Source organism: Carya illinoinensis, chromosome 6 (genome assembly GCF_018687715.1).
Source record: "Carya illinoinensis cultivar Pawnee chromosome 6, C.illinoinensisPawnee_v1, whole genome shotgun sequence".
In the NCBI taxonomy this organism is placed as follows: domain Eukaryota; kingdom Viridiplantae; phylum Streptophyta; class Magnoliopsida; order Fagales; family Juglandaceae; genus Carya; species Carya illinoinensis.
In genome coordinates, this window is record NC_056757.1 from 23,898,519 (window position 1) to 23,913,637 (window position 15,119).

At 35.5% G+C, this 15,119-nt stretch overlaps 1 protein-coding gene across 1 annotated transcript; it reads right to left on the bottom strand.

The window, feature by feature from the left end:
* Window positions 1–539: 539 nt before the first annotated feature.
* LOC122313770 (cyclin-dependent protein kinase inhibitor SMR6-like) lies at window positions 540–1,421 on the bottom strand. Its single transcript, XM_043128986.1, has one exon. It carries the CDS (start codon window positions 1,070–1,072, stop codon window positions 752–754), a length of 321 nt encoding a protein of 106 aa, XP_042984920.1. The 5' UTR covers window positions 1,073–1,421; the 3' UTR covers window positions 540–751.
* Between the last annotated feature and the right edge of the window lie 13,698 nt (window positions 1,422–15,119).

Below are 15,119 nucleotides of genomic sequence, written 5' to 3' on the forward strand. Positions count from 1 at the left end.
CTCAAGTCTAAAGGGGGGATGGATGATGTTACAGCATGATAAAGATGCAGCCGTGCAACATCTTCTTACCCCTAAAACGATTTACCTTTGCCTGATCATCAGTTTGACAAGTACTACGTTTGGCTGCTCATGCAGCATGGATTTTGACTAGCACTTGCTTTCCGTACGCATGAACATGAACAGTTTCAAAAAGAGAACAGAAATTATATATTAAGAGAATTAGAATAAGAAGAAATTATTAACGAAAAAATTATATGAATCAATCCTCATCACGTTCATGATCACATTTAGTACTACTACTTGTATACTCAAGTACTTTAAAGTTGTACTTCCTATATCTTTTTTCTTTTGGTTAGCATGCAATGCATAGAGCTAGCTAGCTGCAATATATGATCTGGCCATTGATTGCTGGTTGCTGCATATATATCTCAGCAAGGAATACACAGAAGGCATGCATGGAGGGTGAATGAACTTGTTTTTCTACTTCAAGTAGATCAGGATTTAAGCTAACAACCAAGACAGAAAAATTCTCAAGGAAATTTCATAAGCCAAGAAAGCTAATATTATATTTTTGTAAGAGACTGTACATAATTAAACTCCTACCGCCCCGACTACAAGAAGCCTAACAAAGTCAGAGAAAATTAACGAGAGAAATTAAAGAAAGAAACCAAATGGGACAAAGCTGTAGAAGAAAAGTTTGCTGATCACTAACAAACTAATCAAAACTCTCCCAATTACTAAGCAGTTATAATCAGCTAGCTCTCTGTATGAACACAGTCTCCAGGTCCGGAGGCGTAAAGAATTCCCTGACACCGCCATAGTTGCACTTCAAAGAAGGCTTTCTCTTCCTCGGAGCCGGCGGACACGTCAGCCTGGTCGGGATCCTCTTTTCCTCTCCAGTGGGCGTCGTGGAGCAGTCTTCTTGGCCGTCACTGGCTGACCGCTCCTCTGGCCGGGAACTTGTATATATCTGCTTCAAAGGAGCTCGTAACGGGATTCCAGCAATAACCCATTTTTTTCCTTCGTTTTCCAAACCTCCATCAGCCTGCAGTGCCTTCTCGGAGAACCCCATGCTTTATGATCGATTCAGAACAAGGGCAAATCCTCTGTCTGCTCTGTGGTACGTAACAATTAAGTTTGTTTTATGCGTTTTTGGGTAGGAGATCGATCGCTGAGGCCCGACTGGAATGAAATGAAAGCAGAAAGAAAGTAGTGAGGGTAGATGAAAAGAAGGGTGGGAGGGGCTTCGCTTTTATGAGGGAAAGAGTTGGGGAAAGGAAGGTGAAAGGGAGTTGGCGATGAGGGTGACAAGAGAGTAAAAGACAGAGCACCAAAAATGGGTTTTTATTTTTTCTTTTAAATTATGGGAAGGAGAAGAGGTTCAATGTTCTGTTCATGCCAATCAGATAAGAGAGAGAGAAAGAGGAGAACCCGAGGAGACAGAGCCCGCGAAAATAGCTGACCGCGGGCAGGAGTGAATCCGGGCTCTCAGGGGTTGTACTTGGACTTTGGCGCCAAATTCATGGTCTGGGGATCCCAAAAGGCAACAGTACAGTTCTTATGTAGGCATAGTTTGATACAAGATAAAAAAAAAAATTTTAAGTTTTTTCTAATTTATTTTTAAAAATCATTTTAATATAAAATATCTTTTATTTTAATTTTTTAATCTAATCATTACTCGATAATTATCTAAATAAAAAAATTAAGTCTCTTTTGAATATAAAAATAAGATAAGATGAAAATTTTATTATTAATAATAAAATAATCTAAAAATAATAATAAAATAATTTGAATTAATATATTTTCAGCAGAGATATTAACTTTCAAGAAGATTGGATTGTAAACAAATTAATTTTGAGTGAGTAATAGTCTTAAGCCTTAACTTTTCCTTTACTCTTTATTCGAACACGAGCCGAACTTATATTTTTCATCGAGTTATATTTTATGTTCTTAAATAGTGCATTTAATATTTAAATGAGTTCAGTAGTCTCCTCTCTTTTCTATCTAAGGAAAAAAGAGGTGGAGTGTGGGGTCCACTCAAGATTCTAACAAAATTTTATAGTGGGAGGTGGGGGCACGATGTGGGGTGGTGAGAGAGGAGAGAAACGGTTACAGAGTCAGAAAAATTTTCTTGTGAGAATTATACTGAGTTTTCACGATGGTTCAAGTGGAAAGATGAATGAGATAGATGAGCAATGGAGGAAGCCGCGCCTTACAGAGGCAGAATCCTATGATATAGTGGTGGGGGAAGAAATACCAGAGGAATTGCGTCACAAGGTAGAGTGTAGTATTGTAGGAAAAAAATGGATGGAAAGGAAGCTGAGTGCTACGGTGGTAGAGAACACTATGGGGAAGGTATGAAAGATAAGTTAGAAAGCAAGGTTCCAAGAAGTAGGGATGAATATGTTTGTTATACAATTTGCTAATGAGGCAGACAAAATAAGGGTCATGGATGGGAGGCCGTGGCTTTTTGACAATTATATGTTTGTCTTAATGCCACTTAACGAGGATATACCACCTCATAGAATGGACTTCACAAAGGAAAGGATGTGGGTTCAAATGCTTGAAATGCCTCTAGTATGTATGAATGAAGGTGAAGGACAATAGATTGGCAACACAATTGGTGAGGTGATTGAGGTGGAGACTCAGGTTGATGGTAGCAGATGAGGCTGTTTTCTAAGGGTCTTGTTAGTAATAGATCTATCAAAACCAATAGCAAGGGGAAGAACCATCTCAGTGAAGGGTGTCAAATACTGGATACCTCTAAGGTATGAAAAATTCCTTCATCTATGTTTTCAATGTGGATGCATAGTTCATAATAAAGGGCCTTGTGAGGAAAAAACTGATGGGAGGGGGGACCAATTTGGAGTCTGGCTTCGAGCTGGGATAAGGACAGGGTTCTCAAATCTTATAAAGATAAGGCAAGATGGGAGGGTAGAAGTAATAAGATGTTGATGTCAGATGAGGCACAATCTGAGAGTGATACACATGAAGTGAGGAAAAAAAGGAGGAGTCAGTAGTAAACTTGCTAAGGGAAGGGGGTAAGGCTACTATAGATAATCAACAAGTAGTGAGTAATGAGATTGGGGAGGGGCTAACTGAAGTGATAGTTTAGGAGGTGGAGGAGTTAGCTTATGGAGAACAAAAAGGGAAAAAACCTAATGTAGAGGTCTCTGCAGTAGAGGCAATTGGTAAGGGGGGATCTTGGAAAAGGAAAGCAAGGGGGGTAGTCAATGAAGGGATAATAAATAATACTAGCTCACAGGAGAAGAAAAGAAAAGGAAATTATGAGAAAAAGGGGAGGGAGAAAAAGGTGAGGAAAAATGAGGAGGGAAAGAAAGGTGAGGTGGAAGAAAACTTAACTATACAGGAGGTGGAGGCTGCAGAGCAGCCCCACCTAGACCTATGAAAACACTTAGTTGGAATTGTTAAGGGCTTGGGTTGGACAATTCAAGACCTTTACTAATTGGTGAAGGAGAAGAGACCCAATATAGTTTTCTTAATGGAAACTAAGTTGAGTAATAAAAAAGCAGAAAAAGTAAAGAGAAGATTGAAAGGTGTGGGTTTTTTTGTAGTGGAACCAGTGGGTAAAAAGGGTGGACTAATTATGTGATGGGCTCAGAATGTCACAACTGAAGTGGCAAATTATTCCCAACGACATATTAGCTTGTGGATTTCTGATGAGAATGGGAAGGAAAAATAGTTATTAACTGGGTATTATGGAGAACCAGATGGCAGAAAGAGGTGTGATTCTTGAAAATTTTTTTCTTTGCTTAAACCTGAGGGAGACATAGGATGGGGAGTAATTGGGGACTTTAATGAGGTGGTATCCCATGATGAGAATGAGGGAGGAAGGCAAAGACTAAAAAATCAAATGGCAGTCTTTAAAGATGCATTGGAAGAAGGTGGTTTGTATGACTTGGGATGGAGGGGTGATAAATTTACTTGGAGCAATAAACATGAAGATGAGACTTTCACTAAAGAAAGGCTCAATAGATCTGTAGTAATGCAAAATGGAAGTCTAATTTTCAGGAAAGTTGGGTGGAAGTGTTGATAGCAAGGTGTTATGATCATAGACCATTATTATGGTGTATGTGTCAGACCAGAAACAATGGGATGAGGAGGAGAAGGGTTTTTAGATATGAAGCTAGTTGGGCCTTAGAAGAGGAGTGCAATGAAGTATTAAAAAGAGTATGGAAACAAGAGGGAGACTCTAACTTGCAAGCATACCTCAAGAGTAGTAAGATAGCTTTGTTGAGATGGAACAACCTTAAGAGTTCAGACCCAGAGAAGGAAATTGTGGACAGAACAAAAGAATTGAGGCTGTTACAAATGAATGAAAGAAGAGAAAATATGACAGAAATCAAGAGGCTTCAAAAAGAGTTGGAAAGGTTGTTAGAACAAAAGGATATGACATGGAGGCAACAAGCAAAACAAAATTGGTATCAACTTGGGGACAGAAACACATGTTTTTTTCATAGCTGTTCCACTAAAAGACGAGCAAAAAATAAAATTGAGGAGGTAAGGGGGGAAGATGGTAGGTACTGGTTCAAGCAAGAAGGGATTGAGTCTGCCTTTAATGACTTCTTTGGGAAGGTCTTTACTACTACAAATCCAAGTGCTGAAGTTGTTGATAATTGTATTGCTCACATGGAACCACAGGTAACCAACCAAATGAATGAAGGATTATCAATGGAATTTACAAGATTAGAGATTGAAGAGGCTATTAACCAAATGGCACCTTTCGAATCCCTGGGACCTGATGGATTTGGAGCTTGTTTCTACCAAAAACATTGGAATGTGATTGGTGATGAAGTTAGTAAGGCAGTGCTCTCTTGGCTAAATGGTAATCCTTTTGCTCCGTCTCTTAATCATACTTTTATATTTTTAATTCATAAGATTAAGAGTCCCACATATGTGAGTGAATATAGGCCCATTAGCCTATGTAATGTGGTCTATAAAATCTTGTCCAAAGTGGTGGCCACAGGATGAAGAAACTTCTACATCTTATCATTTCTCAAAATCAAAGTGCTTTCATACCGGGAAGATTGATTACTGATAACATCATGATAGCTTATGAACTCCTGCATTCTACGAAAGCTAGGAAAAAGGGGAGAGTGGGAACCATGGATATTAAGTTAGACATGTCAAAAGCATATGATCGAGTAGAATGTGTGTTCTTAAAGGCTGTTATGGAGAAATTGGGGTTTTGTTCAAAATGGATTGAGCTTATTATGAGGTGTGTAAGAATAGTCTCTTATTCAGTCATGGTTAATGGTCATCCAGGGCCGATCTTCTATACATCAAGAGGATTGAGATAAAGAGACCCTTTGTCTCCTTATCTCTTCTTGATATGTGCTAAAGGCTTGTCTTCTCGACTTAATTACTCAAGTGTGCATGGGGTAATAAGGGGTGTTAATGTGGTCAGAGGAGGATGTAGAATTAACCATCTCCTGTTGGCAGATGACTGTGTGTTATTTGGCAAGGCAACAGTAGATGAGTGGAATAGAATACAGGCAATGCAGCATATATACGAAAAAGCTTCTGGCCAGGTCCTTAACAAAGAAAAATCTTCAATTTTCTTCAGCTCCAACACTAAAATGAGAGATCAATCCCTTATAAGAACTGCTGGAGGATCAGTGATGATGGGATCTTATGAGAAAGCTTAGTGGCTCAGATCTACAAGTAGAAATACTTTAAAGATCCTCGTTTTTGGAGGCCAAAGTGGGTAGAAGCCCTTCATTCATATGGAAGAGTATATGGAAGGCATCTGAAATTCTGAAAGAAGGAATGAGGTGGAGGGTTGGGAATGGGGAGAGAATCAAGATTTGGGAGGATAAATGGCTTAATGTTCCAACTAGCTTTAGAGTTCAGTCCCCAATAAAGAGGCTGCACAAGGAGGCAATGGTGAAAGAGCTTATTGTGGAAGAAGAGAAGAAATTGAATGAAGAGCTGATCCGTGAAATATTTATAGAGAATGAGGTGGAACAAATCCTTAGTCTAACATTAAGCAAAATGGGGAGTGAAGACAAGTTGGTATGGGGTCCATCCACTAAGGGCCAATTCTCAGTAAGAAGTGCATATTTTTTGGAGATGGAAAGGAGAAGGAGAAGCAAAGGGGAGGCATCTGATGAGCTTACTTCTGATCAAAGTTGGGGCAAGATATGGGAACTAAACATTCCAGAGAAAGTGAAAATTTTCTTATGGAGAGCAAGGAACAACTTTCTAGCCACAAGAAGCAATCTGAAATTCAGAAAAATAGTGGAAAGTGACCTGTGTCCAGTTTGCAAGGTTCAAAAGGAATCAGTTATGCATGTGTTGTGGTAGTGTGCTGCATCTACTAATGTGTGGTCAGAAGCATGCTCAAAAGTGCACAAATGGAACACATCTGAATCAAGTCTAATAGAGTTGATAGAAAAACTGTCACAGGCTCTAACTAAGGTGGAAATGGAAGAGGTAGCAATGATCATGAGGAGTATTTGCTTCAGAAGGAACTAGTTGGTGTTTGAAAACAAGTTCATCTCTCCAAGTCAGCTTAGAACAGCAGCAGGTGAGCAGTTAAGACAATTTCAGATGGCTCAAACTGTGGTAGATCAGAAACATGGAAATAGGGAAAGCATGAGACAACAAAGATGGATGAAACCTTTAAAAGGTAGTGTGAAGGCAAACTGGGATGGCGGTTTTGATCAGAAACATTAAAAAGGTGGGTTTGGGATTGCTATAAGGGATGAGAAGGGGGAAGCTCTAACTATATGCTATGGTCAGAAATCAAATGTCCTAAGTCCAGCTACTGCAGAATGTTTAGCATTATGGAGAGCAATGGAATTTTGTAAAGATCTTGGATTTGGCAGAGTCACTTTTGAGGATGATGCTCAGATAATTGTCAAGGCTGTCAATGAAGAGAGCTCTGATTATCCTTTATATGGCAGTGTGATCCAAGATGCTAAAAGAATGCTCCAGTTACAGCAAGGGTGGAAGGTTCAGTTTGTTCATAGAGAATCAAATGAAGTAGCACACAGGCTAGCAAGGGAACCATTACAATTGGATACTGAAATAATATGGATAGAAGATGTTCCAATGTGTATTTCTTATTGTATAGAAAAGGAAAAACAATGTAGTGATGAAGTTAGCAATGAATGAATACAAAGTTGTGTTGATTTAAAAAATATATATATATATATTTAAACGAGTTCGAACTTGTAAACAAGTTGCTTCATGTATATAAAATAGATTATTAATATTTTATTTATAACTTTATCAATAAATTTTAATAAACAAATTTTGACTTCTTATTAATATTTATGTAAAGTTTATAGATATATATACATATATATATATACACTAGGGAACGATCTCTTGTGCATTAGTCCCGGAGTGCACTTGATAGAATGATTTAAATAAAAAAAATGAAAAAATCAGTAGCTTATTTGTCTGGGAAAAGAAAATATAAGATTAAAGAAAGACAAAAAATCAAGATAAAAAAAAAAAAATTAAACCTTAGCACAGTATGAGCATTGGCATACATCCATATTGGATTATTTATTTACTCTCTATATAATAATAAAATATGATTAATTTAATAAGCTTTTGAATTTTTATTTTTATCATATTTTATAGTTCTACTAATTAAAATATTAATAATAATTATATTCTAATCAAATTAATAATATTAAATATTAATATTAATAATAACTATATTCTAAAAAAATTAATAATTAATATTATATATTGAGTGTTTTAAGTATTTTATTAGTTAAATTTACTTAAAATTAAATTTTACAATGAGAATGCTCTAAACCGTTTATGTTCTAAATAGTAAAGTCATTTTAATTTTTTTATTTAAAAAACTTGAAACAAAAATAAAGGAAAATAAGTACGCTATTAAAACAAAAAAGGACATGAAAAACATACGTCAATTTATATGCGCCACAGGACTATTAAGGACATTTTGGTAAAACATGATCTTTTATTAAATTCTACAAAGAAGTTACACATCAAATGGTTAAGTATCTTAAGGACCTTTTGGTAAAATAGGACTTAACGGAAAATAACAAAAGTTAACAAAAAAACAATAAAAGTTATTATTCACAGTTAGATAGCCAATTATTATAATAGAATATATATCAATGATTATATTTATAAGAATTCAAGTAACATGTTAGGATTGGAAACATGATTTTCTCTAATTTCTTTAAATATAAACAAATTCTCATTATAAATATTGAGATAATATTATAAAATATTAAATACCAAGTTATTTAATTAGTTTATGAGAACATATGATGAATTTGTAAGTTAGAACGTAATCCATCTATGAAGAGTACTAATGAAGATGGATAGTTTATACTAAACTCTCTTCAAAACATAAATCTATAATATATAAATGTGTATATATATATATATTGTTTCAAAGATCGAAACACTGTGAAATCAACTATATATGTATTACAACAGGTCTCTCCTTCACAACAGGCATCTCCTTCTCATAACAACTCATCATATTATTCCTCGCAATGATATATTTTCAAGATCTGTTCGAACTGGAACTGGCAAATTATGACCCTTAGATTATGTAATTCCAAAAGATTATTGTCCTTTTTGTCCATTATTAGAACACTGTTCAAGATGTCTGTCAGTCAAAAATCGTCTAGCTGTCGCTGCCCACGTTTAATAAATGTAGCCGCCTATTTACTGTGTATGAATTATTGGAGTCACTGTACATGTCAGTAATATTATTGTAAGTTACTGTTTTGGTGCCTATAAATAGGCAATTTGTAAGTAATTAAGGAAAGATATTCAGAATTTTCCATCTGAAGCCATTTCCAGTCCTTCTCTCTCTTGTCACTCTCAAATACTCTCTCTTGTAAACTTCTTTCCATGTCTCCTACCTTTCAATCATTTGAGAATTAATCTCCTTGTAAGTATTATGTTGTTAATGAAATTGATTTTATCGTATATTGTTTTTTACTTTTATTCATGCATTAAGGATGGTTGTACTGTCTACCCTTATTTTTTGGACTTCATGCATTTGGGAAACTTCTTCGCATTGGGTACATGACACACTTAATCTCCTTGCGTTTTCATCTCCATTAACCCAAGTATGTGACTTGTATTCTCATTTGATTTGAATATGATATTTTGCAATGTTAGAAATTTGTTTGTTCTTGATATTGTTGTTTGTGTTGTTGTGAGTTCGGGATTAATGGCATTTTCCGTTGTTGAAGATGACTGGAATTTGGAACATACTCGTTGGAATGGTTTACCGTTCGAACATGTTTGTTCTAATTCAAACATGGTTTACCACCGTTCGAACGGAAACTTATACATCAATGTATTTACAATTAGAAATTAGAATATATAAGGATAGTTGTCCATAATTATTATTCAAAAATAGTTTAAAAATACTTAAACCAAGTAAGAATACATATAGTTAATACGAAATCTTAAAATACAAATTAATAGTTAAGATTTAAGAATACTTAAATAGTTAATTATAAATTAATAAAATGAAGTATTTAAATTAAAATACTACTAAATCTTAAAATACAAATACAAATAGTTAAAATCTTAAAATACAAATACAAATAGTTAAGATTTAATAATATTTAAATAGTTAATTCTAAATTAATAAAATGAAGTATTTTAATTAAAATACTACTAAATCTTAAAATTAAAATGCAAATAGTTAAGATTTAATAATACTTAATATTTAAATTAATAAAATAAAGTATTTAAATTAAAATACTACTAAATCTTAAAATTAAAATACAAATTAGGTTTTTGTTATATAAATAATATGTTGTTATTGTTTGACATATGTTAGTATATCTTGCATTGTTTGATCATCAAAATAAACCTTAGACCCATTCGAGAGTTATCAATCTGGATAATTACTTGATTGATAACTCTTGAATTGTCCAGAGTGGAAGAAAGTCTAGAGTTAAAGTGCTTATCAAGAAGCGTTGTTTGGTAATGTTTAAAACATTGATTTAGTATAATAAATTTCTATATGTTACTTAAATTTAGAATATTATAAATGATAATATGTTTGTGACTATTTTGGTCAGAGAGAAGAGCATAAGACTGTGAAAGAGTTTATGAGTAATGCATTTCACAAATATAAGGCGAGGTGTCATGAGCATTATAATAAGTTTGAAAACAAGGAAGTTGCACGCTAACATCCCTTTCAAGATGTCCGACCTTCTTTGTAGGTAAAACTTTGTGACATGTTTGAGGATATATCATATCAGGTATAATTAAATTAATTATTTTACTTGTCCTAGTTGTCATTTTGCTTCATAATATTTTCAATTTCTTTACAGAAGCGAAGTTCTATTAACAAAACAAATAGATCAAAATTGAAGATTAATCATCATGTATGCTCAAGATCTTTCCATCGCCTCTCTAAAAAATTTATATTGTTATTTTTTATTGGATATAGTTAATTATTTGGATGAATCATAATGACTTTATGTCTTAACACATATTTATTGCAGCAAGATTCAGATACCAATTATGATCTGACAAAATTATATGCTGCATCACACACTAATCATAATGGAGAGTGGACTCATCCTGATGCCTGTGAAAATTAAGCATTATAACCTGTTTTAATTAAATATATTAGAATATTTATGACGATATTAATTCTTATCTTATTTATGTCTAGGATAAAATGGTTGCCCTCTGTGCTGAATTTGCGTCAGATCAAAATTCCTTAACAAGTGATATTGATATTTTTACACAAGTCCTGGGTCAACATTCAGGATATTTGAGGGGTTTGGGTCATTGTGTAAAGCCTTCTCCCTCTTCCTTTTCTTCCGGGTTTGCATTTACGACCTCTATAGCGCTAAAGAATGGGAATTCCAGAATCGAAGAATTGACTGTAAGGCAACATGAGTTAGACGCTCAATTGGCGAAACAAGCAGACATGGAAATGTGCATTAAACAACATGAAGAACAACAAGAAGAGTTTAGGAGATAGATGCAACTCCAATTGCAGTAGCTTATGCAATAGTATAGGCCTCCAAGCAACTGATGACTTTTGACATATAGCTTTTGAGATTATCTATTTATGTAAGTATGAACAATGCTAGTATTGAATTACTTAATTAGTTTGCACTTAGTACAAAACTTTTGTGAATATTAAATAGTTTCTAATGTATTTTATTAAATATTATGAATGTTTATTTGGTTTTTTATTATTAAGTTTAAATAAAATATTTACCATTCGAAAGACAATTATTAAATCATCCGAAAAATAATATAATCCAATTTATATTTGTATCCTTTGAACATGTCTTTTTACCATTCGAATGCTTGTACCGTTCGATCTATCCATCTACCGTTTGAACTCTTATACCGTTTGATCTGTCCACGTACCGTTCGAACTCTTGTACATTTCGTTCTGTACATGAACTGTTCGAACGTTCTCAGATTGTATTTTTGTTTGAATATATTTCACAATCGTTCAAACAAATTAATACCTTTTGAACGTAAATCTTAACCGTTTGAATGATATTTTGAGACGAACTTCAACCATGACAAAAGAAATTTTCCATTTGAACGGTTTCTTTCAAATTCATCCCAAAAGAAATATTTTGGGATAAAATGGTAATTTTCATCCCAAAATATCTTCTGGTACAGTGTTGTTGGCACGAGCTTGGGACGAATTTTTTTCGTCCCAAAATATTTTCTTGGGGCGAAATCCCTTTAATTTGGGACAAACTTTTTCATCCCAAAAGACCTATTCTGTTGTAGTGATATGTTAAAAGTGGTGTTAGAAAATGAGATCTTCCATGCCGGCCTAGAGTGCTATATGATGATTGTGGCCCACCCCACAACGCCAAGGTTCACTTCTTGGGATGACTCAATATCACTTGTGGAGTGAAAAAGAGTTTCCCCCACCCTCATTGGTGTGGCTCATAATCACTATTTGAAGAACTTTTAAGGTGATTGTGATCTCTCTCCATGAGGGAAAAAGGGTCGCAACCATGTTATTAATTAATAGAAATCCTTCTCCGAAATCCTTCTTCACCCCGCAAGGTGGTCCAAGGGAAGGGCATGCCCCATCAGCAAAGGATACCCCTCCCTACAATGGGACGAGTGTGTCCTCTCTATCACAACATCTCCTTAAGTTGATGGCTCAAGTTTACTTTTAGGGTAGCCAACTGTAATGCCCCGTTCCTAGAGGTCCGGAGAGTTAACTCTTATTACTTAATATCAACTTCAATAACACAACTACAAAATCCAGAATACTTCATAAAATATTCATTTATTCACACAGCCCAAATATACATGTTCCTTCATAGGGACTACAAAGAATCTCTCAATAATATAAATTAAAAACTCCCAAAAACCTTGAAAATATCCTTAACTCATCAAATCAACATATCCAAAAATAAATCAATTTACTAACTACAACTTTCAAATAAGCACTTGTACCATCAGACACTTATTCCACTACGTTCATCACACATTGCTAAAACTTCCTACTCTTATTCTCCAGCTGAACCATCAAAATTATCTGAAAAAAATTTGAAGATAAGAGGTGAGTTATCAATAACTTAGAAAGTAGAGAATATATACTAGTGTGCAAACATGAGCATTTACAGAGTTCAAAATGCAAAAAAAAAAAAAAATGCTTTTATTTTCAGAATGCAAAATCAGAACATGTTATCAAAAATATTAGAGTGAAAGTTTCAGAAAAATATTCTCATTCAAAGTTCACTTGGCACAACATAACTGAAAAATCATATCGAAACAGAATTCCATGTTTAACCCCGATAGTAGGGTTGTGCAAACCCTGGTGGCCAACCGAGCAAAAATAAAATGTGAATCTTTCCCTTATTATTCTTGGAGCCCCGAGTGAGCACATAGAAAAGACCACACAGAAAACCAGTTTGCTTCCAAAGTGGGTGCACTGCAAACAAAAAAAGTTGGTACCAACCCAAATAGAGGCCACAGTTTTACACCCGTAGTAACGTCAAAACAGAACATAAACAGAATGTCATGCCAGAGGTTTTTAAAAATCACATCATATCATATCAGAGTACAAAATATTTTCAAAACATAACATAATCATATCACAAAAATATAATTTATGCACAAAATTTCATATTCGCTCTCTTTTGCACAATTCAGAAATAAAATACTAAAATAGCTCATGTATACAGCAGTCATGCTAGAAAATACTTTATTCTTATACAGATTTTCATGAGTAGTGCATATAAATAACTGAGATTGTTTTAAAATTATTTTTCATAACAAAACATGTATATTTTTCAAAATTAACCTCAGTTCATTTCTTTTATGCAAAACTAGTATAGGAACCTTGCTTGCCTGAACTTCTTAATCCTTCAAAAATTTTCTCAACAATGCCAAACAAATATTAATCGCCACCTATAAAATGATCACATAATTTTCATAAATTTCCAATCAAACACTTCAATATTTAAGCTTAATGTGATGACACGTTTTTACGTGTATTTTCACTGAATGAGTTCTTTTTAATTTAATTAATATAATAGTTCTTTTATTTTAAATTATTGTATTTTAAATTGATTTTAATATATTTGATGTTGTGTTTAATTTATTTTAGTCGTTTTACGATTTTTAAAATCGTTTTCGGCGGATCAGTTTTTGGATTCCGGAGTGAGGATTGGATCTCATTTCATTTCTTTTTCTTTTTCCCTTTTTCCTTTTCCCTTTTCTTTCCTTCTTCTTTCTTTCTTTTTCTTCTTCTTTTTCTCTTCTCTTCCGCGTGCCTGAGCTGCCTCTTTCTCCTTCCAGTCGCCGACCCTTCGACCGCCCAGTTCGCCGCTGTCTGGCCGCTGCGTAGTACACCATCCCCACCAAAATCTTCCCCTCCCACCGGTGATCACCCCCACCAATTTTTAAAGCCATCAGTCCAGCCATTAGCCGCCACGCACGACTGGAAGTCACGGCACCAGCCCACCCTTCTCTCTCTGTCGCCGGTTGCTTTCTCAGCCCAGAACCGCCGCTCGATGGGGTGACGTAGCCGACACCACCCACCCAGTTTTCTTTCCCTCCCACCGGTAAACAACTCCACCAAGTTTCACTTCCATCCAAGCCATCGTTAGTCGCCATGTGTTCCTCCAAGCCACACGGTTTTTGAGCTTTTCCGGCGCCATCGCTCCACTTCCGGCTACCACCTCTTCATAGCTTTTTTTTCTACCTCTTGCTGACCTAACCCACCCATTTTCAGCCTCGATCCATTGCCGGAGCAGCTCCCACGAGCTCAACTCCGTTCAGCCCCTTTTTGGCCTTCCACCGCCGTTTCCATTGCCACCCATGGCCAAAGCTCACTTCCTTTAGCTTTATAAACATCTCAAGACCTTTTCCTATCAATTTAGTGTCTTGGTTTGTTCCCGTTCAAAAGTGGGTAATTTATTACCCACGACCACAGTGTAAAATATACTGTTACGTTACTTTTTCTTCTCCGTTTGCAACGCCGCGAGCTTTCAAAAAATACCGTATAGCGCTGTAAGTATTTTTCAAACTCTACTTTTAGATTTAAATGTATTATGCTCTTACAATAATTATTTGACTGCTAGTTGGTTGATTCCGGATCGAGTCCGAGGAGTTCAGGGGTCGGATGGATTGAGGACAGAGTTACTTGTTTTGGTTGTTTTGTAATTAGTTGGTTATTTGTGCCTTGAGGCGTGCATTACATGAAGCATACATTGGAGCTCCCAAGCCGGGATGTGGTATTATCTCGATGGAGTTCCTCTGGTCACTCGAGAGTGGATAATACTGAGTGACATCCACTGGATTGTCTCAGGACGATGACCGGATCGCACGATACGGTAACGCTGTCGTGTTGACTCCGTGGTCCCTAGAGAGGTGGGGACTAGAGGATGGCCTGGCCAGGGACGCGCTGGGCGCGAGTACTGGACATCACTCGTTTAGGTGTCACACGCGTAGACATTACCTGCGGTGTGGCATAGAGCCAGAGTGTACGGATGATCCCTAGGGGAGATCATGGTGCATGCATAATTGGATCGGTTTTATGGTTTTGGTTACGAGCCATTTTCTGGGAAAATGACGAGGTTTGTTTTTGAGGCTATGTGATCCATTTTCTGGGAAAATGGTGGTTT

Excerpts from the sequence above, each read along its gene's own strand:
- LOC122313770 (XM_043128986.1), bottom strand. The coding sequence starts at position 1,072 with ATGGGGTTCTCCGAGAAGGCACTGCAGGCTGATGGAGGTTTGGAAAAC.